We start from the raw sequence: 26,211 nt of genomic DNA on the forward strand, positions 1-26,211 counted from the left end.
TTGAGCAGTCATTTGCCACCAGTCTGTGACCACAATGCTCACTGGAAAATGGCCCATCATCCACCATTGACCAGGTATGTATGAGCACATAGGCAGCACATGTGAAGACAAAAAGAAAGCACTGATGATACCTGTACCTCGTTTAGGAAATTAAAAACATAAACAAGAGAAAGGGACAATTAAGACCCCAAATGTTGAGGATTACTGACAAGTTATTTGACAAAATGACAAAACTGTTAAGGGTTAGAGAAGAGAAAGCAGTTCCAGCAGTGTTGGAAACACTATCACTCTCGTTAATCAGAGTGACATGGAACAGGAGTTATATCTATTTTCAATCTTGACCAAGATCCTTGAAACAAAGAGATTTCTCCAGTTAAGATGCAGTTTTAAATTTAGAAAGCTGGCATCTCACTTTGGCCCATGGGCTTTGGAGGGGCTGAGGAAGTAAAGTACAACCATCACCAGTACTTAGCCAAATAAGACCTGGTAGAAAAGTGCTGCCAAAGACTAACTTCCAAAGATTTTCAATACCAGGGCAAGGAGAATCCCCAACGAGTCATGCTTAAAGTGTTACAAGATAAAAGTCAGTGCCAATCGTGTGTCTGACAAGTATCTCTTAGCAGCAATGAGGGAATGGAAAAAAATCATTTAAATCCTGTTAGTGTTAATACAAATTTTGTTTTGCTGGAGTAACAAAATCATCACTACCATGAATTAAATCAAATTAAAAATAATTTCATCTTGGTATTGTTACTTATCCTTCATTCTTTTAGTTTATTCCCCAATCCTTCCTTCTAATTTTTTTTTTTTTTTTACGACACTAAAACTTTATTACATTAGATGCTCCAAGCTCTAGTAATATTGCTGTGGATGTGCTATCATACAGGTTTACCAGGTGTCTTAACTTCTTCCACGAGTAATACTCAATCCAGTTTTACCAACCATGAGTACATTTGCTTATGCTGCGAAAAGACTGTAAGACTTTCCAGTGTACACACAACAAGCCAAGGAGAATGAGAATTATGCGTCTCAGAAGTAAAATATTTTACAATGGAATAATTATTAATCAATAAGAAAATAAAAGACATCACAACCACACACTAAAACACACAGCACTGCTCGTGAAGAAAGCAGCTGTACTGAACTATTCTGAATTTTTATTTTCCAACAGCTACCTGGAAAAATAATCTACACCTAAAAATCTCAACACTTATCCCCTCTAAAAAAACCGAAAAAACCAAAACAATACTATACCACGTCTATAAAATCCCTGCAAATAGGTCTAGAAGGGCTGGAAAGAAAAAGTAGCATTCACAAAAGCAACGAGTCATCAGAACTGCCAACACATACTTTGGTTACCTTGAAATAGTCCTCATCCCACCGCTCTGCCATATACTTTGCAACGTGCCAGAAACTAAAATCAGGAGGAGGTACTTTCATGAATTTCTTGACTGTGGCAGTCAAGGCCCTCTTTACCACAAAGAATTACTTCATAAGCTTGGACACTAGTATCAAAGAGCCTTAGCATGTTAGCATCAGATTAAAATTAACTGTTCTTGTTGCTAAGTATCTTTGAAAATCCCGGACTTCATTTGCACCCTGGAGTGGAAAAAGCAAGGAGACAAGCAGAAGAGATTTTACGAAGTATTTCACACTTGGTGATAATGTCCCAAGTCTGAAAATCAAACATTTCACATAATTCATTTTTGTAATAGTGACAGCTAGCATTTCACACATTAAGAAAAAGGCCTCTTTCAAAGTAATAAATCATTTAACAACATTATAAACCTATTTTCTATGCCATAGAAAATGATGCTAGTATTTTGTGATGAAATCTACAAATAAACACCCATTTGTTCATTTTGTGTTTGATCTGAGGTAACATTCCCAAAAGCTCAGAAACACACATGAAAAAGGCAGAAAGAGCAGAAAGCCAGACACACAACTCTCCAGCTACTACAAACTGGGCCGTTAGTGTCAGATCACTGAGCAAAATTTTCAAGGCAAGTTCAACAACAGTGATTCCTTTTCCATAAATTTAGCTCCCTGATGCAGATCACCGCAGACTCAGTGATGCCACAGCACTAGCTCGTCAGAGTGGGTAGAAAAAACTGTTTTGGGGCCAGGGAAGAGCAAGACCCTCTCCTTTCCCCCTCCAACCCAAACAGCTGGTTCTCATATTTATCTAGGTGTAGAATCAAGCAGCACCCTTACAGTCGCATATTTCTGGTCTAAATTAGTCACAGCAGGTGGACTTAATGTCCTGGTAAAAATCTCAAGGACTCAGCTTATTTAACAGTAGTATAAAACATCAAGTATTTCATGAACTGCAATCAACCTGTTGGCCCAAAGCAAGCAAACACAGTAGCAGCCATCCAAGATCATATAGGAAGTCAGTCAGGTTCAGAATAAGACTCAACTAAGATCCAAATGTTTTGAAGCTGCCCGAGGTGACCACTAACCCCATTGCTACATTTTGTATTCCCAAACTACATGAGCTGCAAAACTAAAATCACATCTTTTTATGCCACCAAGTAGCCGCTGTTGAACTAGGAAGCACTGCACGCTTGCGGCACACCAACACAGCGGTGGGAAAACTGCCTTAGTGTGCACACTTAGAGCAACGTTTCCGTGTGAATTGGCCAAAAAGAGCTTACGGACATGTAGCTGGGACTCTGTATGGATGACTGTTCTCACCCTTCGGTCCTTTCTTCTCCAGCACCTTCAGGGAGTGTTTGTTGGTGGCATTTTAGGCAGCCTCTGGGCTGTCACGCTGATATGACCTGCCCATAGCAGGTGAGGGAGATCCTTTCCGTGACCTCCTAAATTCCAAAGAGGCCCTTTTCAGCCATACCTGGAATTGGGCCAGAAATTGCTTTTCCTCGATTCTGATATCCTGAATCCTGGCAAAAAGGTCAAAAATGTTTAATTCCTTGTCCTATGAATTCCTGATTGGTCAAACAGTTTAAAACAGAAGAAAAAGTTGAAAGACTCTTACGTTTCTTCTCCTTTTACCTTTTAAGTAATGTTTCGGAATTTTAAAAGTTGCTCACTTTAAAACATTAACAAAACTTATTAAACAATTTTTATTTTTTTTTTACACCCTAAAGCAGATAATACACAAGCTGAAGCGTACTTTCAATTCAGCCCCTTCCAATGAGCTATTTCCACAAGAAACTGCCCAGCCAACTTCTGTCTAACCTCTGGATAAGTGAAGCCCAAATGCCCAGAAGACCCCTTTAAAAGAGGGTGGCCTTTTGCAGTAGCCAGGCTTAGGGGAAAGATATTTTCATTTTCATTCCTCCAAGTTCTCACTTTATCGGAGACCTTTTCAAGAGGAAAGGGCTTAAACATTCAAAGGTGATTTTAAAAAGCATCTTCCAGAAACAGCCTTTTCTCCCTCTTGTCCAAGAGATACCTCTGTTAGTTAAAGCAGTTCTAGAATGATTGTAAATGAAGAACAAATACAACTTAGAGTAGAAAGTATTACATTTGTTTCCAAAATAAACCCCACGTTATTGGAAAATTTCTAATTTCACTCATTAAAGAAGCTATGGGAAAGCCTACATATGCTGACAGTTACAAACCCCTGTGGGTACACACTGAGCCAAACATCCAGCACCTAAACAGGAAGCAGAAAACTTCAGAAAAAAAAAAAGTAGAAGTTGAATTGGAAAGACTTTTTAGTGTATTTCCATCCCTTAATATACCTGCCAGCTGCCCTCATTCTGGTTCACCTTGTGTTAAATCCCCTTCTTAACACGGTACACGACTTTTAAAATCACACTCACTGTTGCCCTAACATGTTGGTTCCTTCCTACAGCTGCTTTTCTTTGAAATGAAACTACAGAATTAAAAAGAATTAAATTTCTCTTATCAAAATAACTCCTTTAAAGATAGGAAACAATTTTTGCTAATTGGCAGAGAGAACAGCCCTGACCAAAGATTCAAATATAGTACAGTTGTTGGCAACAGGTAACTACATACCTTCCAGGACAACATCCAGTATTTCAGTAACAAACTCATGCTGTTGAAGCATACAACTTTGGGCAAGCTTGTCATTGCCAGAGCTACACCAACACCAGTGCTGGGCTTAGATCTTCTGGGAAACGACAACCTATTATACAAAGTACCCAATACTTTCTAGGAATCTTAAAAATATTCTATTTCCCTAGTAAGGTGTGTTCATTAAAACAATACTAAGCACCAGTACATCATTAGCAGCTGAAGCGAAGATTTTTAAAAGCACTTTGAGATTTCTGAACAAAGGTTACATACATCAATTTGAGAATTTCAAAATCTACTTGTCTTGCCTGAAAAAAAAAAGAAGTCTCACCAATTTCTGAAGTATTTCAATATACCATAACCTCAGCCTTTCAAAAGCATAAGGAATTCCTTTTGTGAATTCACAGATAGGGTGTCCAATCACTCAAAATTTATCTAAACAGCAAAAACGAAACTCCTGTCAATTTTAAGGCGTGTTCCTAACATTTACATCTCTGCTTGCCTGCCAAGTGAGACATTTTCAAAGCCTGATTAATCCCTGTTTCCCAGCTGGGAAAATAGAAAGGAGCTAAGAAAAGTGAAAGAATGATCGACTTAAAAAATTGGTAAGTCAGATACAGAATTGGGACCAAAACCAGTGTTTCCAGCTCTCGGTGACAGACACTGTCCACTACATCAGTCAAAATACAAGCACTAAAGCATGTATTTTCCAATTAAAATAAGGCACAACTTTAGGTAAAATCATGCTCCGAGATCTCACAAACCTTGAGTGGTGAAGTAAGGCTTGAATATAAATGGTGAGCTCAATCTACACCTCACAATCTGGGCCCCAGTTAGGCAGGTCACTAGGAGGTCTTGTATTCTCACCTGAAAACATCCCCTACCCTCTTACCACCTGCATTTAAATGCAAATAAGAGCTTTCTAAAAATCTTACAAGATAGCAACCTCAAGACACCCTAATTCCAAACAGCAAAGCACAGTAAGAATCCTCAGGCCTTCAGGGAACACTGTTTCCTTGCTAAAAGACATTAGCCACATCATCCTGCCTTCAAAACTCGTGGCCTTGCCTAAGGGTTTCTTGCCCTTTGCCACAAGGCGAGCACCCTGGACTCCTTTCCTCTTCCCTGCCTACTGTCCCCCTGCACAAGCACGGCTGCCCTCACACCACATCAGAGTCCAGAGCTTCCCCTCTTGCTCGCACATGCACATGCACCGCTTGCCCTACAGCCTCACTATGCCAGAAGGCTGGAGAAAACACTGATTTTTGTCTAACAAAGTCCTGCAAATACTGAAAGCTCGCAGGAGATGCAGTCTCCTCCATGGTGCTCCCCCGGTCAAATTGACCTTGCCGAGAGGCAGAATCAATACAGCACCAGCCAAGCGCTGCACTAAGAGGACTGTATCATTTCTGAGAGTCAACCTGGTAGCTCAGCCTGGCACCCAAGCTCTTGGAGCAATTAGTTATCTTTAGCAGCGCTGTAGGTCACAGGGCAAGTGGTAACCTCAGCATTTGCAATGTTAAACTTAACTGAAAAGGTACATTCAGTTACTGTTACTACCACAGCAGGTACAGAAATCTCTCCAAGATGACATTGTGCAATTACAAAGCTCTCTCAAAGTTTTGGGCCAGACAGTCAGATTTGATTTAGATTTAGGAAGGAGGTGCCTACTTGGAAAAATAAAAATTGAGCTTGCTGCAGCCCTTCTGAACCTCTCTCCTAGTCCAAGAGAGTGCCTCTGCTTTGACAAGAACAGAGCAGAACTGATTGCAGCAACTACATTTCTAAAAAAAGAAGGGAAAACTCCACAACCACCTTCTTTTGGCAAAGCAGTTGCCTTTTCTCAACTGCCAGCAGAAATACAATTCATTAGGATGCATGCTAATACATGGTGCCTGGCTGCTGAAGACCTCTCTTTCCCCTTGCTCTCCTCATCACCGTGCCCCCACTACCTTCTCCTCCTGGACGCTTTGGTGAGACAACCCACTTTCAAAGCTTTCTGCCTGCGTCCCAGTTTCTGACCCCAGGATTTGCATCTCTGCTGGTGTTATCACTGGGCCCGGCCATCTAGAACAGCATGTCTGTAACTAGGGATTGTTTTCAGAACAAATAGCTTTTTCTTTGTTGTGGCTGCCACACAGACATCTCAATAAATGTGCGTGTTGTAAGAAACAAGAATATACTGGCACAAAACTCGCAGGGAAGCTCTCAGTGCCTCAGAAACCTCCTAATGCAGAAAATAGATAAAAGGTAAAAGGAAAAAAAAAAACCCAAACCCAAGACTGATGCAAGAACTCTGAAGCAGAAGTATCTCTTATTAATAACACATAGACCTAGATTCAGATCCCTACGGCTTTTCATACCATCACAAGAACAAAGTCTGCAGCATCAATACCCTTAACACTTATTCTAAAGTTATTTAGAAACCAAAGGTGCTTGAATAATTTTCCCTTTTAAACATAAATGAAAGGCTGACTTAAACAACGCAAGCACACATGAGTTTTTAAAAGGATACATATTAAAATAAGCACAAGATTAGACCTGCCATACATGGTCAAAGCATTCACCCATCCACTCCAGCATCCATCCCAGAGAGGGAACACAAGCAGGTGCCTCTGGAAAGAAACTACCCCAGTTGGCCAAACGTCCAAGTTGTAACTCAGTACAAGTTTCATCCCAGTAAATCAGCCTCTGACAAGCTGCTGCACAGCAGCTCAGAGAGCACACGCCTTGGATGTGCCGAAACACATTGCACCATGTTAAAAAGTGCAAGATATATAGACAGAGGCACTATTCCCCATTTAAAACCCAACATTTTTGTTTTAACAACTATGTCTGCACAAAGCCAAGTCAAATTCCACATACAACTTAGACAACACAGAAGATCTGAGTTACTCTTTCTCAATCATTTTTGTTCTGGCCTCAAGAACTGAAATATCCAACCAGTGAACTTTAGAGTAAGGCTTTTCCTCCCTCCAAAACATTACTCGGTGATTTTTTTTTAAAGCGCTCCTCTTATCTGAAAGATTCTACTCAAAAACTCGTAAGACAAAGGCTTTGCATTTTTACGTTTCTACACTGCTTCTATTTCAGTCTATTAGCCTGTAATAATGAAATGACTAATTCGTTAGTTCTCTGGTAACATAAAACTGGAACAGCTCATTCGGTTACACACGGATATTTCTTAACCTGCCTCCACAATATCTCTGTGAGTTAAATTACCTCCGTCTCCTAAATGAAGAAACTGAATCACGAAGTAGCTAGTCCCTGTTTTTTTAGGGAGGTACCACCCCACAGTTCACATTGTGAGGACATGCCACACTGCAAAGCAGATCCTAGACTTTCACAAGAGCGGGCCCACTTTTCAAAGTATAGAAAAAAAACAAGGAAAAAAAAAAAAGGCAAAACCAGAGAAAGACAGAAATAAGAAGATAAAAAAACCCACAATACACCATGTTTGAATGGCACCTAACATTGCTATTATTGCAAGACCTCCAAAATAATGATTATTAAAATGCTGCAATATCTGGACTGTCTTCACTCACTGTAAGGCAGCATGTTTATTTTGGCTACAGGCAAAGTGCAACCTTGCTCCTTGAAAGCCACCTGACGAACTCTCTACTCCCAAACAAACCTTTGGGCAGTTGCTGACACATACCAGGCCAAAACCAACTTTATTCTCCCTGCTCCCCAAACAGCTTACTATTAAACAACTAAACCATCCTGCATGGCTTTGACAGAATACAAAAAGCAGTAACAAAAATAAAGCAGGAAACACAGGGAAGAGAAAAAACAAGCAGGCGAGGTGCACAAAGATCAAGTTTTTAACTGGCACGGAAAGACGTGGGCTAATGGCAATCCAGGTGTCACAGCGGCTGCAAAGACAACCGATGCATTTAACAACCTGCCTCAATACCTGCATCGCCTACACTCGCTGCATGGGATGGGGAGGGCTCAGCCCGCCGGTTCTGTATTTAAACAGATTTTTTCCGTAAGGATTTATAACAGCAATACCCACACCGATGTTTTCCCCCCCGAGATTAATGAGGTTTTCACCAACTTCCCAAGGAACCCCCAGGGCGGCGATGTCCCCTCGCGGGGGGCGGGGGGGAGCTCCCGGGGGGGGGCCGAGGCGGGGCCCACCGAGGCCCGCAGGAAGCCGGGGCCGAGCTCCGGTCCCGCACCGCCGCCCTCCTGACGCCCGACCAAGCGAAGCGCCCTCGGCCCGGCCGGGCCGGCAGCCCCCGGTGCCTGACGCCGCGGGGACAGCGGGCCCGCGCTGCCGGAAGCGCCGTGAGGGGAGCCGCCGCCCCGAGCTCGCCGCCCGCCACAGGCCCGGCCCGGCCCGGCCCGGCGGACTCCACAAAGGACGGAAGGCGCGGCCGGCAGGTGGGAGCGGACTCACCGGGCTGGGGCGGCGCCTGCCGCCTCGGGGGACGGACGGGCTGAGCGGGGCGCGGCCGCCACACGGCGCCTCTGCAATGGCGGCAGCGGCGGGACCCACCGAGGCGGTGGCGGCGGCGGCGGCAGGAGCCGGAGGGGGAAGCGGAACCGCCGCGCGTGGCCACAGCCCGCGAGGGCGGGCGGGGGCGGGGCGCCGCCCACACGACTACAACTCCCGGCGGGCACCGCGCCCGCGCAGGAAGAAACATGCCGGCGGCGCGCGAGAGGCCATGGGAGGCGCAGCCCGTCGCTCGCCTCGCTGCGGGGAGCCGGCACCTGAGGGAGCGCGTGGCCTCGGAGCGGTGACCACGCCGGGGAACCACCGTCCCAGCCTCACCCCTGAGGGCTGGGGAGGGCTCCGGCGGGGACGGGAGCAGGAGAGGCCCGGGGCAGCGCTGCTCGAGGCCTCCATCCCCCCTCGTCCTCAAGTCCGCGGCACAGTGGTGCTGTTTTCGGGTCACAGCATCTAAGCTTTACATATGTAACATTTCCGCTTTTCTAGGGCGGTGGGCTTTTTCCCCTGTAGCTGGCTATAGCCAAAGCCTGCTGCCCTAGAAAAGCAGAAATAGGCAGACCACTTGTAAACTGCCTCTTCTTCACACCTCAATTCCATCTTCTGGTGTTTAAATGTGAGATGATTTCCTCAATGCTTCATTTCATGAGGAAAACCGGTTCGGCACAGCACAGGGGCTTCATGCTGTGTTTCAGTGTTTCCTCGAGGTTCATCCTGGCTCACTGAGGCAATGGGCGGCAGCCCACTTAGTCTGCAACCAGGAGGTTGGGAAGGGTGTCTGAGAGCACCAAGGTAGTCATGCTTCATGTTCCTTATCTGTGCTATGCTCACTCTTCCTCTTGCCCTGACGGAACTGGAAGGGGCTGGCTTTTGTATCAGTACAGCTGATAACAAATTAACACTTTTCCCACCAACTTTTCAGGTCCAGGAGCCCACATGGCTTGGGGTGCAGCATTACCAGTGAAAGCAGCATGCGTTAGCTACAGCAGCAGGACACAGGGCGGCTTTCCGTGTTGCCACTTTCGACCATCAGCGACCTAAGCCACCACTCGGATGCCCAGGTTCCAAGAGATGCGGTAGTAACACAGCTGAGAAAGCAGCGTATGTGCCTCAAGACTTCTCCCCCCAAATTCCTGCGATACATTTAATCTTCCAGATGACTTCCCCAAACATCCACCTGCCCTGCAGCTTAGACCTCACCTCCTCTGTTAGTCCAGGCTTGAAGCAACATCTGATTTTTCCTTTAGAAGGAGAAGGACATGCATCAGGCAGCTCCTCTTCATAAAGGTCTTGGGAGGGAAAGTAGCAGGCTTCCACTAAGGCCTCAAACCTCCATGCAGGTTCAGGAGTGCAAATCAGACTTTCCAGCTTCTGTTGCTTTCAGCCAACGCTTGCTGGCTATCTTCTCAGTCTCCACAGAATTACTGCAGAGTGAATGGTCACAGAAAACTTGCCCCTACAGACCTGCCCTATTTGAGCCCCATTCTTCCAAAGTGATGCTGCTGTGGCTGCTGGAGAGTGCTCTGGTCCGCTTCCTACTGCAGGCAAGGCCATTGTCTTCGCTTCTCTTTGCCTATTGCTTTGTCACCCTCCAACTCTGACTCAACTCTATTTGATCCTCCCAGGATCAAGCTTTTGCTAATTCATCTCCGCACAGCAGATTTCTGAACTTCACACTTCCCTCAGCTCTACTTTCCTTCCCAATAAGGTGACCTTACTTCTTGCTGCTTCAGCCTTGTACCTCCAAACCCACTCGGCTCCTGCTCTAAACCATTTTCAGAATCCTTACCCCCCTCACGTTCTTCTGTCTCCCTCCTCAGGCACATCTTTTTAAACAAACTAGGAGGTGTTTTTTGGTTTTTTGTCGTACCCATTAATTAGTGATTCAGAAAGTCTTAACTCCTAACATGGCCTTTAACACCCCTGCCCCTCCCCTTTTTCTTTCATTGCTCTAATTCAGTCCTTACACACATTAATAATGGGTATGTTTGCGTCTGACCCTTGTATCTACGTTCTCTTGCTAAGAACTCATAGCCACCTCATTTCTGTCTCCAAAGTTGCCAGAATTTTTCCACAGGGAAACAACTGCCTTACAGCTCATCCTCTGTATCTGCCAGTAGGGCTGGCACCTGCATCCTCCTGTGTCTGGCACACCCTCAGGGCATGCCTGCTAAATACAGTGCTTGCTTAATAGCAGTAGTTTCTGGTATGGGAGAGAAAGTTTAACTGGGAAATTCCTTCATACTTAACACTACAATAGTTATTAGACTTATGTACAGCTTTTAAAGAAAAGCTTGTCTACTATATTTATAATGCAAACACCATGGATTTAAAAACAGCAAATATTTGCCACTTGCCATAACAAAAAACATCCACTGAGAAGTTCTGTGATTTCTCTCTTATTTTACATTAATCAGAATCAGTATTACTCAAGTTCAGCTGAAAAGCTTATCAGTGGGATCTTGATGAATTTTAGATACACTTAGTGAGCCACGTGCCAGCCAAACTGATTAGTGCACATTGAAACTGTTCTGAAATCAACTATTTGGTTAGTACTGACAGTGCTAAGGCCCCTGTAATTCAAGCCTCTCCTGCCTCAGTTTCTCCTACGGCATCCTACCACTCATGTGGGTTTCCATTCTCACATCCTCACTCATACAGATTTCCAAATCATCCACTCGTATATTTTGTCACTTGCAATATTTTTCCTCATCTGTCACAAGGAAATGACCATTTCCTTTCACTAGGCTGATATCAGGCAGCTTGTTTTAGCTAAGGAATTCACCTGTGATTTTCAACTGGTATTATCTGATGTTAAAAAAACCTGTGAGTTTTCAGGCAATAAAGACCTGCCAGAGCTGAGTGGCAATCTGGGATGTTGCCATTCCAAGGGTCAGACTGCAACACAGAATTACTTACCTGTGTAAGAGAGCACAAGAACAAACTCAACTCTGAGAATTAAGAATCCCACTCGGAGACAAGCGTTACAATACTGGTCTGCAGCCCTGCTGCGCTGTTGTGGTTAAACAGGCCACCAAATCTCTCTGCAATTGTTCTCTTTAATTTCTCCCTTCCCCCAAGCAGATGCAGTGCATGACTCCTCTGAGGTAGTGGATGAAGTACTGGCGCAGCCATCATCATTCAGCACAGTCAAGGGAGAACAAGAGCCCAGTGTCAGAGCACTTGCCAACCTGTTGTGGGCGAAGTCACAAGACGAGCTCGCTATTGAATTCCAGCAGAATCAGAAGAAAGATGCCCAAGGGATCCTGAAGCTACAGCTGGACAGTGACCAAAGGCCAATTCTGCTGATGGGAAGTCTCGGCTGCACACGGAGCCCTCAAAAGCAGGTCAGAATTTGAAAACCAGAATTTTCATTCATGCCCCTCACACACGCACTCCCCAAACTCGCCTGCTTTCACTAACTTACTCTCAGCTTATAAGGAATAAAATCTATTTTCTCCACCGACAGTCCCCAGGAGTTACTGTAAGCTCACAATGCCACCTACTGACAATTAGAAACAGCAGCCGAGCTCTTCTGTCAATCCAGAGCAACTCAGGTTTTCCATTAAGTAATTTCCTCTTCATTTCCTTGTATTTATCAACTGTCCTGATGGCTGAACGCAAGTCTTCTAAATATTTGCTTCTAGTTAGTATTTTTTCACCAGCTTTTGTCTTCCAAGGGTTACTCTTTCTGATTCTGAAATAGGGTGAAATTTCTTTCAAATTTTCTAAACTCTTTCAACTCTGACTCATTTGACCAAGAGCAGCTAATCCCTCCCAATTATTAGAATGGCAGAGATTATTTAAGCCTTCTCCTGTCCCAGGTAAGCACAGAAGGTCTCTTCACAAAGTCATGTGTAACCCATCTGGACAGTGTAAACAAGCTTAAAATTCAGAAACTTTAATGACAGATAATGTTTTTCATACCCTTAATGACCAATCCCCAAGTCAGTTGGTTTAAATTCAAGAAATACAAACACCTCTGCAAGAGGTAGCACTGTAGTCAAAGCAGGCTCTGGGCCAGGGGGAAGGAATTGGAACCAAGACTGTGGCAATCCTTCCACCTTTTTGCAGTGCTATTCCTACCCTCCATCTGCTTTGTCTATTGACAATGCACCAAAACAGTTTTCTATGTGTGAAAAGCGTTTGTAAGAATTAGGCCAAGGAAACTATAACCCATTATGGGATCCTCACGCATTAGCGAGATATAAATAACAGTAGAGTAGGATTCGTTTAGGAAGCTGATTCAGTGAGTTTTGCTGGACGGAGATCAGTCATTCTGTATTTCTTTATTCTGAGTAGGTCACAGGAGAGAAGTGTCCGTATTTGCATACAGCTGCAAGAATCAGACTGGAACAGAGTACTGTGGCAAGAAGAGTCACGACACACACTAAGGAACTATGTTGCCTGAGCCCCACCGGAACCTGCAGAATCAATTCCTTATATGCCTACAAAGAAAAGTAAATGGATTACACGTATTTAACAAGCTATTTCTTTTTGACTGCAACTTGGAGGATTAGTAACCAGACCACTATTTAACTAGCCCTTTGCTAAGGCTTCTTCTGGGATTCGAAATCAAAACCGAGATGGGATGTAACCTTTCAATTTACACCAAACGGAGCTCTTGCAGTACAAAGCTCAATAAATTTATCTGCTACCATTTTAAATGGTAGCCATTTATATCCTCTGTATCTCTGTTCTTACAATAAGCTTGCCATTGAGGATATGTACATAATACAGCACGGAAGAGAGAAGCTCTCGGAACTAGCATGTCACAGACCACTGAGAAGCCAGTTTTCTCCAAGGCGAACAACTATTTGGTTTCTCTGTAATGCAGGAAGCTCCAAAACAGTTTTGGACAAGAGCTGCAGATATCCCAGACATCTGCAGGTATCTTAAATACAGGAAGGCATGTGTGTTACAAAACCAAAAGATTTGTTATGAGACAAAGTAGTCTTATTGCTGAATCTCTATGCTACTGCAACCCTTTTGAGTATCACAGACAGTTGTTGACCACATTAAAGATCCAGTTTTCCTTGGTTTTGAACATGGAATAAAGAAACTTCATCTTTTCCTAGATACTTAGCCAATCAGATAACAAACAAACAGAAGTGGCCTTTTTTTAAGATGTTATTCCTTCAATCTTTGGGGTTTTACCCCTCCTTTAGTTAGATCATAAAGTAGTTTTCCACTTTACTACTCTGAAGCACCCACGTTGTAAAGACCTTTCTTAATTTGACCAGTGCCAATTATATCCTAGAACTCCAAGTAAATTATTAAGGAAAAAAAAAAGGTGAGGACAGCAGCCCCATAAAGGACTAGAAGAGTACGGAGTGACTACAAGCATGTCAGAAGGGTAGGATGACACCCATTAAAAGCTGGTCAGAAAGGAAGAAGGGAGCCTCCCTAAAGAGGAATCACACAACTAGTCTTTTACAGATTAGTTCCTGTGCTATGGAAGTTGCTAATCACAGAAAAAAAGGCAGCAATTGTTAAAAGAGAACCAAGAATTCCCACCAGAAATAAGAACTCACAGGTTTGTACGTTACGCTGTACCACTGACAGGGACTGACGTTTTTGCCTGAACAGGGAGCTTCCACTTCAGCAGGCTTCCAACACTCTGCTGACAGGCGATCTAAGGAAGACATTAATGTGTCAGCAAGATCCAGACGGGATGAAGCAATATGGCCTGCAAGACTTTTCCAAATGAGGTCTCTTTCCTCCACAACAGCTTGACAGATCAGAATCCCTGAAAGCCAATAGGTGAAACAGCACCGACAGAAATGTGCCAGCTAGCCTGCACAGTCAAAGTGGTGCTGGGCAGTCCTTTTCGTGAACTTTGCAACTCTTCCTTTCCTGATACAGTAGATACCCAAGAAAGAATCTCACCTGTGTGGAATCTTGGCCCTTCTGTCCTTAACAGGGCAAAGAATTCATCATTGGCCTGTAGACCCCTCGACTTCAGCCATACAGTTACAATTTCTCTTCCCCCAAAACAAAGTCATTCTTCCATTTCTCCTTGTTGGCCTCCTGTTGGCACATGCAAGAACTCCCCTCCAATATTTCTTATTAATATTAAATACGTTTTCCTGCTCATTAGTAATGTGGCAGAAAAATGGGAAGAGTTCACACCCCTTTTTCAATTGACCAGACAGCCTTCCCTGCCCCTAAGTTTATCCCAGAAAATCACTGCTCAAATAATGCACAAGTGAAGATAAAGGAGCTGAGAATCATTGGCACATTTGACTTGGCAGCTAGCAAGAATGATTTTGTGAAAGGAAATACAATTTGTAGCAAAAATGTAGGATTTCATTGTTCATGTAATTTGAAATATTCATTGTCAGTGGATATCAGGTTCTTGTTTCACAGGAGTCTGATACTCCAACCATTCTAACCTTCAGGCACAGAGTTTTCTACATTCCTCCCTTATATATAGGGAATGCAGGAAGAAAGTGTTAGAAACCACCAGAATACTTTGATTACTCTAAATACCTGATAGTGAATATTAAATACGCCATACATGGCTTCAGCTGCCAAGAGAAACACTGTGAAGACGCGGTCTGAGCAGCTGACCTTTAACAAACCAGGGCCTGCAGGGACTGTGACAAACAGACCAACTGCCAACACTTTCAGTACAAGGGTACAACGGCAGCAGCACAACCCCAAGAAGTCTGTTGACAATTAGTCTGCCTTGGTCAGGCAGCAGCAGCATTCAAAGAGGAATACAACGTGGTCTTTATCAGGGCCACTATCTTCCCCTTGTGTTCACATGACTACTGAGAGCTCCATCTCCAGAAGACAAATACAGAACCAGATTCCAAGCTCCGGATTGCCCATGGTTATTCCTCTCCCCCCAAAAGAACACGTAATGAGAATCTCACTGTGACAGCAGCAGACCAGTACTTCTGGGCTCTTCAGAACAACCAAAGCTTCCTCACTCCCTTCTGCTGGCCGGTGGTACCGCCCATGCACAGGCAAGGCAGCTCTAAAACAGCGAGAGCACCGAGGGTCAGGTTCCATGTACAAGAGAACAAGAAGATCTGTGGCTAAGTACTCAGGAGCCTCCACATCGATGACATCAGGAATTAACACCACCTGCAAGTGGAGAAAGATACAGATGTGGTTGTGATCAGAATTGATACAAGGGAGGGATGCAGGAAAAAAAAAAAATGTATGAACATTTTGTGCATGATTCTGGGATTTAAGAGGCCACTGTGCTGCGGTAACCTACTGCAGCATCAGAAGGGAAAACTATTTTCCTCATCCTATTGTCTAACACTGGGTCCAATTTCGTTATCAGGAAGATCAAGTTGGAAATTCTGTCCTTAAGCTGTTCCAAAATAACTTTTCAAGTCCCTCTCCAATGAGTGATTCTTACGTATGAAAAGTTTACAGTGCAACCATGCCTATAGCCAAACCTAAGACACATTACCTTAATGATGCGTACAAGCAAGGCCATACCAGCCCTCGCAAGCATCCTAATAGCAGAAGCTGCCCAGAGTCTTTGTATCTGTATGTTTTAACTGAACTAAGTGCCTAAGGAGATTACCTTAAAGCTACAGCCTTAGCACATTTCTCCACCCAAAATGCGAAGCGAACACTGGAAAGCAACACAGAAAGCTGTGATGAATACGAAGCTGTGAAGCTACTCAGTCTGAATGCGCAGCACACTACTTAGAGCCCACCACCACCTCTTTTGTGGGGGTTAACCTTCTGTCTTTTCAACCTGAATAGCTTGTACCATAGTTGCTCATCTGGGGCTGAGCAGACTTGCAGTGGCTCCCCAGTACGCACGCCTATGTGTAGAAATATCAGCAGCACACGACACAAAACGCCCTGCACCGGGCGATGCTGATCAAGCTGAGAGATACAATGAGATGTCACAAAGATGATACCATGCAGCATCTCCTTCCGGGAAAAGGAATTAATCACCTTGGTTCAACGAGCCAGATAATGACCAGAGATTACAACTTCCTGAGCATACTCATCCTTATCTGAGTAACTGCCAGATGTCTTAGCTTTGGGGTTGTTACCTTTGTTAAATTGTGCTGCTGCAGCGATGCCAGCTCGTAGGGATCCACGTAGATTCCTGGTGGAAGACGAGTTCTAGCTGCCACTGCACATCCTCCTGCATCCTCCCCCACTACACCAAGTTCTACCTTCACCAGCAGGTCCCTTCAAACAAGCAACAGAAGCAAAACGTTTATACCTGCACTTCAAAAGATGGCACAACCCCTTCCCCCCCTCCCCCACCCTGAGAGACATACACATAAATGCGCAGAGATTAGACGCAGCTCTCACATGCCATGTGCGACAAATTCAGAAAACAGTTCCCTGTCGAGCCATGCTGTCCTTCTCTGGTTAGGATGATGTACTTCACCCTAACTCCACATCCATGACCAAAATGAAGTTTCACTTCTTTGTTAACTTCTCAGAACTACCAACGGCCTCCACAGAGATCTTAGAAAGGGGCCTCCTGTTCCTCCTCCACTATAGCCTGTAATTGTTAATTAGTTGATCATGCTAATACATTCCTAGTGCCCAGCCATGCCTATGGATCACAGCTCAGTGAGCTGATACAACTGTGCACGAATTAGAAGACAAGCTTCCTCACACACAAAATTAACCGGCACATTATTTTGATGCAGCGCCAGGGTGACAACTTACCTGTGAAACCCCTCTTTCAGAAGCTCCTGCGTGACAGTGGCATCCTGACAAGCAGCCTGCACGTCTAAGATAACACAGAACAAATGAGTAACGGTGTTTACAGAATAGTACGCATAATTATCACATGGGCAGACAACCTTAACAAGTGGTCGTATCATCTACGAACACATCATCTGCAAAACCTCTCACAGCAAAAGGGAAACAGTATTTCAATTTAGTACAACCAACAGCCGTTTTGTCAGTAGAACACCAAGCTTCAGCTACCATGAAGGCTGAAATATATCTTTTTTTTCCAGCAGAGCAACTTTCAAAAGTGTCCTTTAGTTTTTACTGAGGAGTCTGTAATAATCCCCACTTTTTCCAACTGTAACCCCATTCCAGGTGCAACTCCTTATCTCCTACTTCTGTATCAATCCCTCTAAGATCCAGAGATCAACAAACTTTGTGTTGCAGCCATTTTTTTCTCTACATTTCCACAGGATTTCACTTTCAGATCTGAAACTCCAGTCATGTTATGTACAACATCAGTATCTGCTTGAGCAGAGACCTAAAGCAAGGCAATGTTGGCTTAATATGAAATTTTGCAGAAGGTCTTGCAGCTGTTTTTCAGTTACCTAATCTGGAAAATTTCTTGCTTCTGTATTAATTTCAATAATAGAAGAGACTATTTCAGTTGGAAGGGACCTACAATGATAATCTAGTCCAACTTCAGGGCTGACCAAAAGTTAAAACGTGTTATTAAGGGCGTTGTCCAAATGTCTCTTAAACACTGACAGGTTTGGGGCACCAACCGTCTCTCTACGAAGCCTGTTCCAGGGTTTGACCACCCTCTCGGTGAAGAAATGCTTCCCCATATCCAGTATGAACCTCCCCTGGCACAGCTTTGAACCATTCCTAGGTGTCCTGTCCCTGGATCCCAGGGAGAAGAGATCAGCACCTCCCCCTCCACGTCCCCTCCTCAGGAAGCTGCGATCGACAGCAAAGGAGGTTTCCTGGGGCCCCGACCGAGCCGTGCTTCCCAAATCCAGAACCCAGCCCTACAAACAAGTAGGCGCACACAGCTCCACACACGTGTAAATAAGTATTTCCGAGACGAAAGCCCGAATGACCTGGCCCGAACCGTTTGATGTCAGTACAACGGGATCCCAGGTGCTCACGCCGGGATTAAGCGGCCGCGGCGGGCACGGCTGGGCGCAGCACAGCCAGCTGCGGAGGCCCAGACTGCGCGGAGCCATTTGCTCCACACCGATGTTTACTGACACACAGCCCGTCCGGCTTTAACCGCCCGGCACCACCTGAAAACCTCGGCTCGGCCGAGCTCTAACCGAGGGGAAGGGCCCCCACCGCCTCTGCGCAGGCCCGGGGCCGCCTCGACGGCTTCACCCAGCCCCGGCTCCCGCGGCGGCGGCCAGCGGGAAGCGCAGGGAGCCGCCCGCGGGCCCGGCTTCCCTCCGACCCTCCGTCGGGCCAACAGGGAGCTGCTCCCCCGCGGCCGGGCCGGGCCGGGCCGGGCCGGCACTTACGGAGGGCGCACAGGAGCACGGCGAGCGCGGCCAGCCCGGCGCCTCGCGGCGCCTTGCCCCGCCGCCGCTGGCCGCCCGCCATGGCGGGCCCACTCTCGCACGGCCTCGCTCCCGGTCCGGGCGCCCGCGGCGCCCGCCTGACCCCGCGGGGCTTATCCGCCCTTCGCTCCGCGGCGCCGCCGGGACCCGCCGCTAAACGCTGCCCCGACGCTTCAGGCTGGCCGCTGTCCCCACCCGGTGCGCGGGTCCGCTTCGGCAGGGGCCGGCCAGCCGCCGCCGCGTTCCGCAGGCGCTGGGTCGGGCAGCCCAGAGAGGGCCTGCGACGGGAGGGCCCGGCGGCGCGGCCGTAGCCACGGCAAACAGACAGGTGGATGCCCTGATGGAGCGGGACGGGCCCGGGCCGCCGCCTCTCGTCCCCGGCGCCGGGAGGAGGCCGCCGCCGCCAAGGAAACGCTTTCCTGCCCGGTCTCGCCGCCGCCTGAGGTGAGAGGAAGGGGCGAGAGGCGGGAAGGACGAACCCGATCCTGCCCTGCTTCCCTTCTGCCTCAGCGTTTAGGCTTCGACCGCGCACGACCCCGAGGGTTTGCTCGTCTGGCGGAAACAAGCAGTAGAAAAGCGGCTTTTTAAAGGCAAAAGTAGTTCTGCTGCAGCACAGAAGTTGGCTGGGGAAAAAAAAAAAACAAACACCTGTCCGTGTTTCAGAGCTACTGAAACCAGCGTTCCGTGCCTGGCAGCGAAGGTCTCTGCTTGTGTTACCTGATGATACGAAACCCCTTTCCCTTCTTTTACGTGGATCCGAATGGCTTCTTATGTCTGTATTTCTCGTCTAAGGATTTCTGTGCTATTTCAGAGATGGCGGCCCACTCTCGCGATTGTCAGTGACCCTTCAAAAAGCCATTTCAGTTCAGTTTGAAGCATCATTTCTCATTTTAAGATAGTGAAAGTGGCTCTTAAGAGACTTCTGCTTTCCTCCCCGACTCGTAGAACTATTTAAAAGCAAAAGGTATAGCAGCTCTAGTTAATTTTCAGTATTGAGAACATTACTGCAAATTTGAACTCTTTCCTACATGGTTTTTAACAAAGAAGGAAGACTTTTCAACTCAGCTTCACAGTAGCTTTCAAGATTAACGCAGTTTTTCTTGGTTGGAGACATACGTTAACATTTTGGGTATAATTTCTTACCTTGCCTTACTGCAGTCTCTAGGGTAGTCAGAGGAGGAAACAACCTTCATGTTTGGCATATTTTCACTTATTTAAAACCAAAAGTAAGGTGATGCATGCACTCAGTGTACACTAAGCTGGGAAAGAGGATCTGCAGCGGATTTGGATCTGTAAGTTTCCTCTAATATTTCAGCTGACTCGAAAAGGGGAGGGAGCCCAAGGGCAGGGCTGATGCTGAGGAGTTCTCGAGCATTTTGGGTACGGACAAATGCGGTAAGGCAGAAAAAGAGAAGTTGTCGCTGTCAGTCAGACTGACATTCCCCCTCTCCTGTTGCAAGACAAAATGCTTCAGAGAAGAGTAAAAAGGATAATTATGGATTAACTTCCTAACCTCATTCAAGTATCAGTGCATTGGTCAGCTACTACATGAGAGTTTAGTAGTCCTTACTTTAAAATTAAATTCTCGTGCGGATGGTATGTTCATACTATCTGTATAAATGCAGCCATATGTTTAGTGGATCAAGTCAGCCCTTCCTCCCCACACACCCTCTTTCTCCACCTTTTAAGTATGACAAAAGTTCCCGGTTCCTCCGCGCACACACGCAGCAGCTCAGCATTTTCAAATCTTAAGACATTCTTGACCTTCATGAACGTTTTATAGCTTAAGCTCTACCAGTAGTAATGTGCTGTGTAAAAAGCATTTCCATTTGTCACTTGTAAATTCTCAGCTTTTCAGTTTCATTGATGTTGTATTTTAGTTTGAGAAGGAGTAAACAGTTGAATGTCATCTCCGGTCTTTAAAATTAGTTCATATTTTCATTGTCTCCTAATAAGGGGTTTAATTACTTTTGTCCTTCATTTCTGAATCTCTTCTCTCTCCTTATCCCATCTGTCATCGGTTACAGATATGTTGCTATATTGAGGTGACTCTGAAACTGTAAGAAAGCTTTACAAAAACTGACTGGGTACCCCTCCTCTTAAAATGTAAAAGAAAAAAAAAGAAAGGGAATTCCAGTGTTACATACGTCAACATTATGGATGCAAGATTCTCCCTTACTATATGAAATAAGGAATACGATATCCCCAGGCTTGTGACAGAAACAGAGACAAAGGAAATTTGAATCAATCAATTTGTATCTTTTCAAAGCAAATATGTATAATAGACAAATGTGTATAATAGAATTCTGTCTTTTCTTTATTGCATCTCTTGCAACATTCATATTTAATTTTGTAGGAACTCTTTCAGGGGGGTACCAAGACGTTTCAAATTTTTGTTTTAGGTGCGTTTTTCTGAAAATTTTTTTGAAATGTGCTCAAATAAGCTTACAGCAGAAATTTATTGTTATGTCTTTACTGAAAAATCAAATTCTCCCTGAAGTCACACCTGGAGCTTTCATATGAACTATTAGGCAATACAAAGTTAAAAGCATGGTGGTTAGAGCAGGAAAGGGCTTGGTAGGTAAGCAATTCCTAGCTCTCCAGAGCAATGGATATTGCAGTAGATGGTGTTTGTGAAGAAACTGTAATACATTGATTTACTATTTAATTACACTTTTAACTTTAAAAAAATGAATAAATATAAAAAACATCTTTTAGGTATCATTTGACTGTGCAGCACTTTACTTAGCTGGTAAACCAAAATGTTAACTTGTGTGTGATACGTAATTCCAGTTCAAAGCCCAAGTAGTGACACAGGTGTAAACCAGGAGTTGGGAGTCACTCTGCTTCCTGGCACCCGGCTCACAGAGCATGCAGGGACATGTTCAACTTCCACTGAAATCAGAGAGACTTACGCCATGGCTGCATGTTTTTGCTGAACTTGGGTCACTCTAACCCTGATAAAAAGAACAGCAACGAGAGACACTCACACTTTCTTTCCCTTTTTTCTTTTCCTGTTTTTCATTGAGCTTTGATGTTGCTGAGGACAGCTCTGATAAAGCTGACCACGCTTGAGCCAGCAGCAAGAACTGTAATGACTTACATTGCAAAGAAGTGTGGTATCTGCTTTCAGCCTCCATCCATTATCCTGATCTACAGAGAAGACAACAAGGATAAGACTCGCCAGCGCGTCATGCCCGTCAGAAATTTCTCCAAGTTCTCAGGTGCGGTGCATTTACTTGTAGCATTCCCCAAGTCCTCTCCAGACACAGTGAGAGGAACAGATAGTTGGTAACAGCATTTTTAGTAACCACTGGGTAGCTTCTCACCACCATGCAGGGAGTGCAAAGAGGGATTGTTTTGGGGTAATGCTGCCTCCCCTGAGGAGCTCAGGGCTACATCTTAACCTGAGTAGTGGCCCTGCTAAGTCTGGAGGTCTTCGCTTGTGAGGGTTTGGGAGAAGAGGATCTGTTTATGGGAGGAGATTTGCTTGCAGCTGTAGGTCCTCACGGTGGCTTTCTCTTTAGACTGCAGCTTGGCTGCTGAGCAGCTGAAGAATAACCCTCGGCACAAGGCTTACCTAGAAGGAGTCTCACTGCGTCAGCTAAAGAAGCTGTACAGTTTGCTGAAAGGTCATCTGGGAGGAGAGAGCCTGGCTGAGAGCTTGGAAAAGTTTCGGCAGCAAGAGGCCATTGACCCAGAAGAGGATATGAACAGACTAGATGACAAGGAGCTAGCCAAAAGGAAGAGCATCATGGATGAGCTCTTCGAAAAGAACAGGAAGAAGAAGGACGACCCAGATTTCATCTACGACATTGAGGTTGAGTTTCCACAGGATGAGCAGCTGGAGTCCTGTGGCTGGGACATGGAGTCAGGTGAAGAAATCTGATTCCGGACAAAGATGTCTTGGATGGGCAGTTCAGAGACAAATCTCACAGTCCTAACAGAGAGAATGATGTCAGCGTACGTATTCTGCTGCATCGTTTTCAGTTCATGCCATTGATGCACATTACAGTAGGTCTTGGGTTCTCCATAGCCAAGGTGCTACAGGTTTAAGTGAACTTTAATAAGCCAGACTCGATGAAATGGAAATTGAGCAGCCGAACTTATTGGGTGTTTTTAGTCTTTTCCTAGTCTTTTTCCTATTTAATAATTTTAAATTATTTAATCTTTTGTTTATTTACATTTCAGTCAGCTTTGGCTGAAAACCTCACCAGCTTGCCTTGCTGCGATTTCTATTCAGCTTTGTCTGAAAATGAAGTGTTAAATACTTATGTCTTGAAAGCAATCCTAAAGCTTTATTGTATGCATATGCTATTTATTATTACTTGTTGGAATGTTAAATATATATTTGTCTTTCTGGATAAATCAACATTGCATTGAGAGTATTACTCTCACATTTCCTGAGTGATGCTTAAATCTCCAGCTTCAGCTTACATAAATATAAATCCTTATGTTTAAGAAACGGAATATCTAGAAAGTAAGTTAGTCTTGAAAGTACTTTTGAAAATACAGTGATTTCAAGCTGATTAAGTGAGGTGTTTTGCTTCCTTGTACTACTAAATGATGCTCAGTTCTGGGAAAATGTGCTTAAACTATCCAAAAAAAAAGTAGTGTGGTAGAAACTCACAAAGGCTGGGGGTGGTTTTAAGAGTAAAACAAAACCTTTACCCCTGCTGCCTCATCAGACTACAGTTCCCAGCTCACTCTAAATAGTGCTATGGGAGAACCTGTTATGACAAGTAAAGCTACAGCAAAAAGTCCTCCATGTAGTGTTTTGACGGCCACTGAGAAATTCATCTCTGCAAACGAGTATTTTACTTATCCCACTGAAGTTTTTAATCCCACTGTCTACCTCAGCTGGTTTGTACTAGCCAAATCCTGCTCTCTTGTAAGAATTGGAAGACTAAGTTTAGGATTCTTTAGAAAATTATGCGACTCCAGAAGCTTCCCAGGTTTTGGCTTTCTGAGTCTGGGTGACTTGTGAATGGGATGGGCCTTCATCCCGAGTTGAGTGGCCTCAACAAATTCATGCCTGAGGTAAGTAAGAGGAGTTGTAAAGTGCCTCCAAGACCAATTTATTTCCTGACTTCCTTCTTGCAATCACAAATGAATTAAAACCCATCAATTTTATCAATAAGACATCATATATCATAGTGCAGAAGCTGGGGTTTGGAAGAGCTTTCCTCCTATGCACTGAAATGACAGAGCCAGTTCTGTGAAAAATCTGAAATGAATGTCAATTAAACCGCTGTAGTTTGTCATCACTGGAGAAGATGAGCGAGCTTATGTTTGTCCAAGGGAGTCTTCAGTTCAGAAGAGAAATGGAAGCCAATGCTTCATTTGCCAAAAATTTAAAAAAAAAAATAAAGCCTGACTCAGCTCTTCCACCCACAAAGGGGTGTGTAGATTTCCGGCACAGGCCTTTCTCTGTTTCCAGCCAAAACTTGCAACATAACAGCATATAAAGATCTCCCACTTGGGTGAGAGGGGATCCGTGGGGACCTCTCCTCCACACCCAGCCTGCCCCGGGGTCAGGCCAGCCTGCACCCGGCTTTGTCCTGGCCGGCACACCCCTCCCCAGGCGTGGCCATCCTCACCGGATGAGGTCTACATGAGGTCTAATGAGTGCTGAGTTGAGGGTGGTAATCACCTCCCTGGATCGTGAGGTTCCTGCCGGCCTGTTCCTCCAGCCCATCCTGGTCCTTCAGGACGGCAGCCCTACCCAGTATCAACTGGTCCTCCCAATTTGGACTCGTCTTGACATGAAGGCACTCCACGGCCTCCTCCAGATCATGGACAAAGACATCAAACGGGACAGATCCCAGATCAGACTCCTGGTGTTTTCTCACCAGCCTCCTGGTAGAGCACATCCTACTAACTGCTACCCTCTGTGCTTGATCATTTAACTGATTTTTTTGGTTGTCCACCCATCCAGACCATGACATCCTCACTTGAATGCAAGAATGTTGTGGGACACAGTATTGAAAGCCTTGCTGAAGTTGAGGTGAATGGTACCCACTGCTCTCCCCTTGCCTACAAATCCAGCCGTTTCATCGTGAGAGGCAAGCAGGTTGGTCAGGCATGACTTACCCTTGGTCAATCCACACTGACTGCTCCCAGCCACCCTCTTCTTCTAGAAATGTGCTCCAGGAAAGCACATTCCATGGTTCTCCCAACATGAGGGTGACCATCCTGTTGCTCCACAGGACATCCGTTACTGAAGATGGGCGAGACATTTGCCTTTCTCCAGTCACTGAGGACCTCCCCTGATCGCCATGACCTTGCAAAGATGATGAACAGCAGCTTTGTAAGGACATCAACCATTCTAAAAGTGGAAGCTCACCTTGTTGCCCTGACATCCCTTGCAGGTCCCAGCTCTGGGTGAGCCTCGGCTTTCCCAGCACTGTGCCCCCGTGCCCAGGCAAAGCTGCTAACCCCTCCTGTGATGGAGGAGTGTTGAGTATCCCCCACATCGGCTCAATATGAGCAACAATGCCCACGATTTATCCATGCCCCAGACAGTGCCAGGCACTCGGGTTCCTACCTACGTGCGCACCCACGGCTGCGCCCCACATCCCCCTGCCAAACGGAGAGGCAGCAGTGGCCACAGCGGTGGAGGAAGCGCACACATCCACCCTCCAAGGCCGGACCTGGCACCCACAGCAGGGGGAAATGGCCTCAGGGAGTGGGGTCCTCACAGGGGCACCCTGCCCACCCTGCCAGCGGAGAGACACCGAAATAGGTTGAGGGATTCCCCAGCTGGGGCCTGATTTGCTTTTGGCTATTTTGGTCTAAAATAGGGCCAGAAAGCGGCCAGACAGCAGCCATTTTCTGAGACAGATTTGACAGCTGGGTTTCCAAAGCCTTGTCTGCACTCAGCCCCAAACCCAGTGCTGCTGGCTGGTCCAGCATGGTCCAACCTACACCGTTTTTTCCAGCCTGGCATAGCAATCAGCCATGCAAGGCTCACCAATGAACCCCCCAGCACTCACCACAGCTCCGTTTTGGCCCCTGACTGTGCCGCAGCCCATCCTTACCTGATGGCTGCCTGCACATTGAGGCAGCAGCATCTCCAAAAACAGGCAGGGATGCACCACTCCATCTCCGAGCCTGCCTCCCCATGTGCTGGCTCCATGCTCAGAGGTTGCTTCACTGCTGCAGATGCACTGGGTGATGTCTGGGCTGCGGCTGACCCTGGTCCTCCATCCCCACGCTTGTGCCGGGGAGGATGCTGCCCTGATGGCCCTGCTGCCTGCACCTGCCTGTGCTGCCCCCCCCACCATCACTCCTGGCCCCATGCCAGCCTCGGGCATCTCCCTCCACCACCTCCCAGGACAATCCCAGTGTAAGGTGGAGTGACACGGGGCTGGCTGGCAGGGCTCGATCCCTCAGCACACCCCACATCACCCTGCCGAGCTCATCTGAGTCCAGGCAAGGACAAGCTCCCATCATGCCCACGCTGGCACCGCCACTTCCTTCCCCACACCCCATGTTCCCATTAAACTCAGACATGCATTT

At 45.8% G+C, this 26,211-nt stretch overlaps 3 protein-coding genes across 8 annotated transcripts in view; 1 reads left to right on the forward strand and 2 right to left on the reverse strand.

Moving 5' to 3' along the window:
• PAK2 (p21 (RAC1) activated kinase 2) overlaps positions 1-8,511 on the reverse strand; it is a 50,988-nt gene extending 42,477 nt beyond the window's left edge. Inside the window, exon 1 of the mRNA XM_076341807.1 lies at positions 8,411-8,511. The gene's annotated coding sequence lies outside the window, so the exon portion shown is untranslated. The remainder of the gene's footprint in view (positions 1-8,410) is intronic.
• A 3,835-nt stretch (positions 8,512-12,346) lies between these two features.
• On the reverse strand, positions 12,347-18,733 carry PIGX (phosphatidylinositol glycan anchor biosynthesis class X). Its single transcript, XM_076341808.1, has 6 exons — positions 18,652-18,733; positions 17,129-17,192; positions 16,495-16,636; positions 15,343-15,556; positions 13,996-14,096; positions 12,347-12,909 (listed from the first exon to the last, which is right to left on the reverse strand). Exons 1-6 carry the CDS (start codon positions 18,731-18,733, stop codon positions 12,751-12,753), a joined length of 762 nt encoding a protein of 253 aa, XP_076197923.1. The 3' UTR covers positions 12,347-12,750.
• A 181-nt stretch (positions 18,734-18,914) lies between these two features.
• On the forward strand, positions 18,915-23,219 carry CEP19 (centrosomal protein 19). Of its 6 annotated transcripts, none has more exons than XM_076341814.1 (3): positions 18,915-19,134; positions 21,824-21,914; positions 22,218-23,219. In XM_076341814.1, the coding sequence occupies exons 2-3, from the start codon at positions 21,884-21,886 to the stop codon at positions 22,577-22,579; spliced, it is 393 nt and encodes a 130-aa protein (XP_076197929.1). In that variant the 5' UTR covers positions 18,915-19,134; positions 21,824-21,883; the 3' UTR covers positions 22,580-23,219. The 6 variants fall into 6 exon arrangements, with proteins under 6 accessions (XP_076197929.1, XP_076197928.1, XP_076197927.1 ...); XM_076341813.1 differs by having other exon boundaries at positions 18,975-20,085; XM_076341812.1 differs by having other exon boundaries at positions 18,975-19,982.
• Positions 23,220-26,211: the final 2,992 nt, after the last annotated feature.

The sequence above is a fragment of the Aptenodytes patagonicus genome, chromosome 6 (assembly GCF_965638725.1).
Source record: "Aptenodytes patagonicus chromosome 6, bAptPat1.pri.cur, whole genome shotgun sequence".
In the NCBI taxonomy this organism is placed as follows: Eukaryota; Metazoa; Chordata; class Aves; order Sphenisciformes; family Spheniscidae; genus Aptenodytes; species Aptenodytes patagonicus.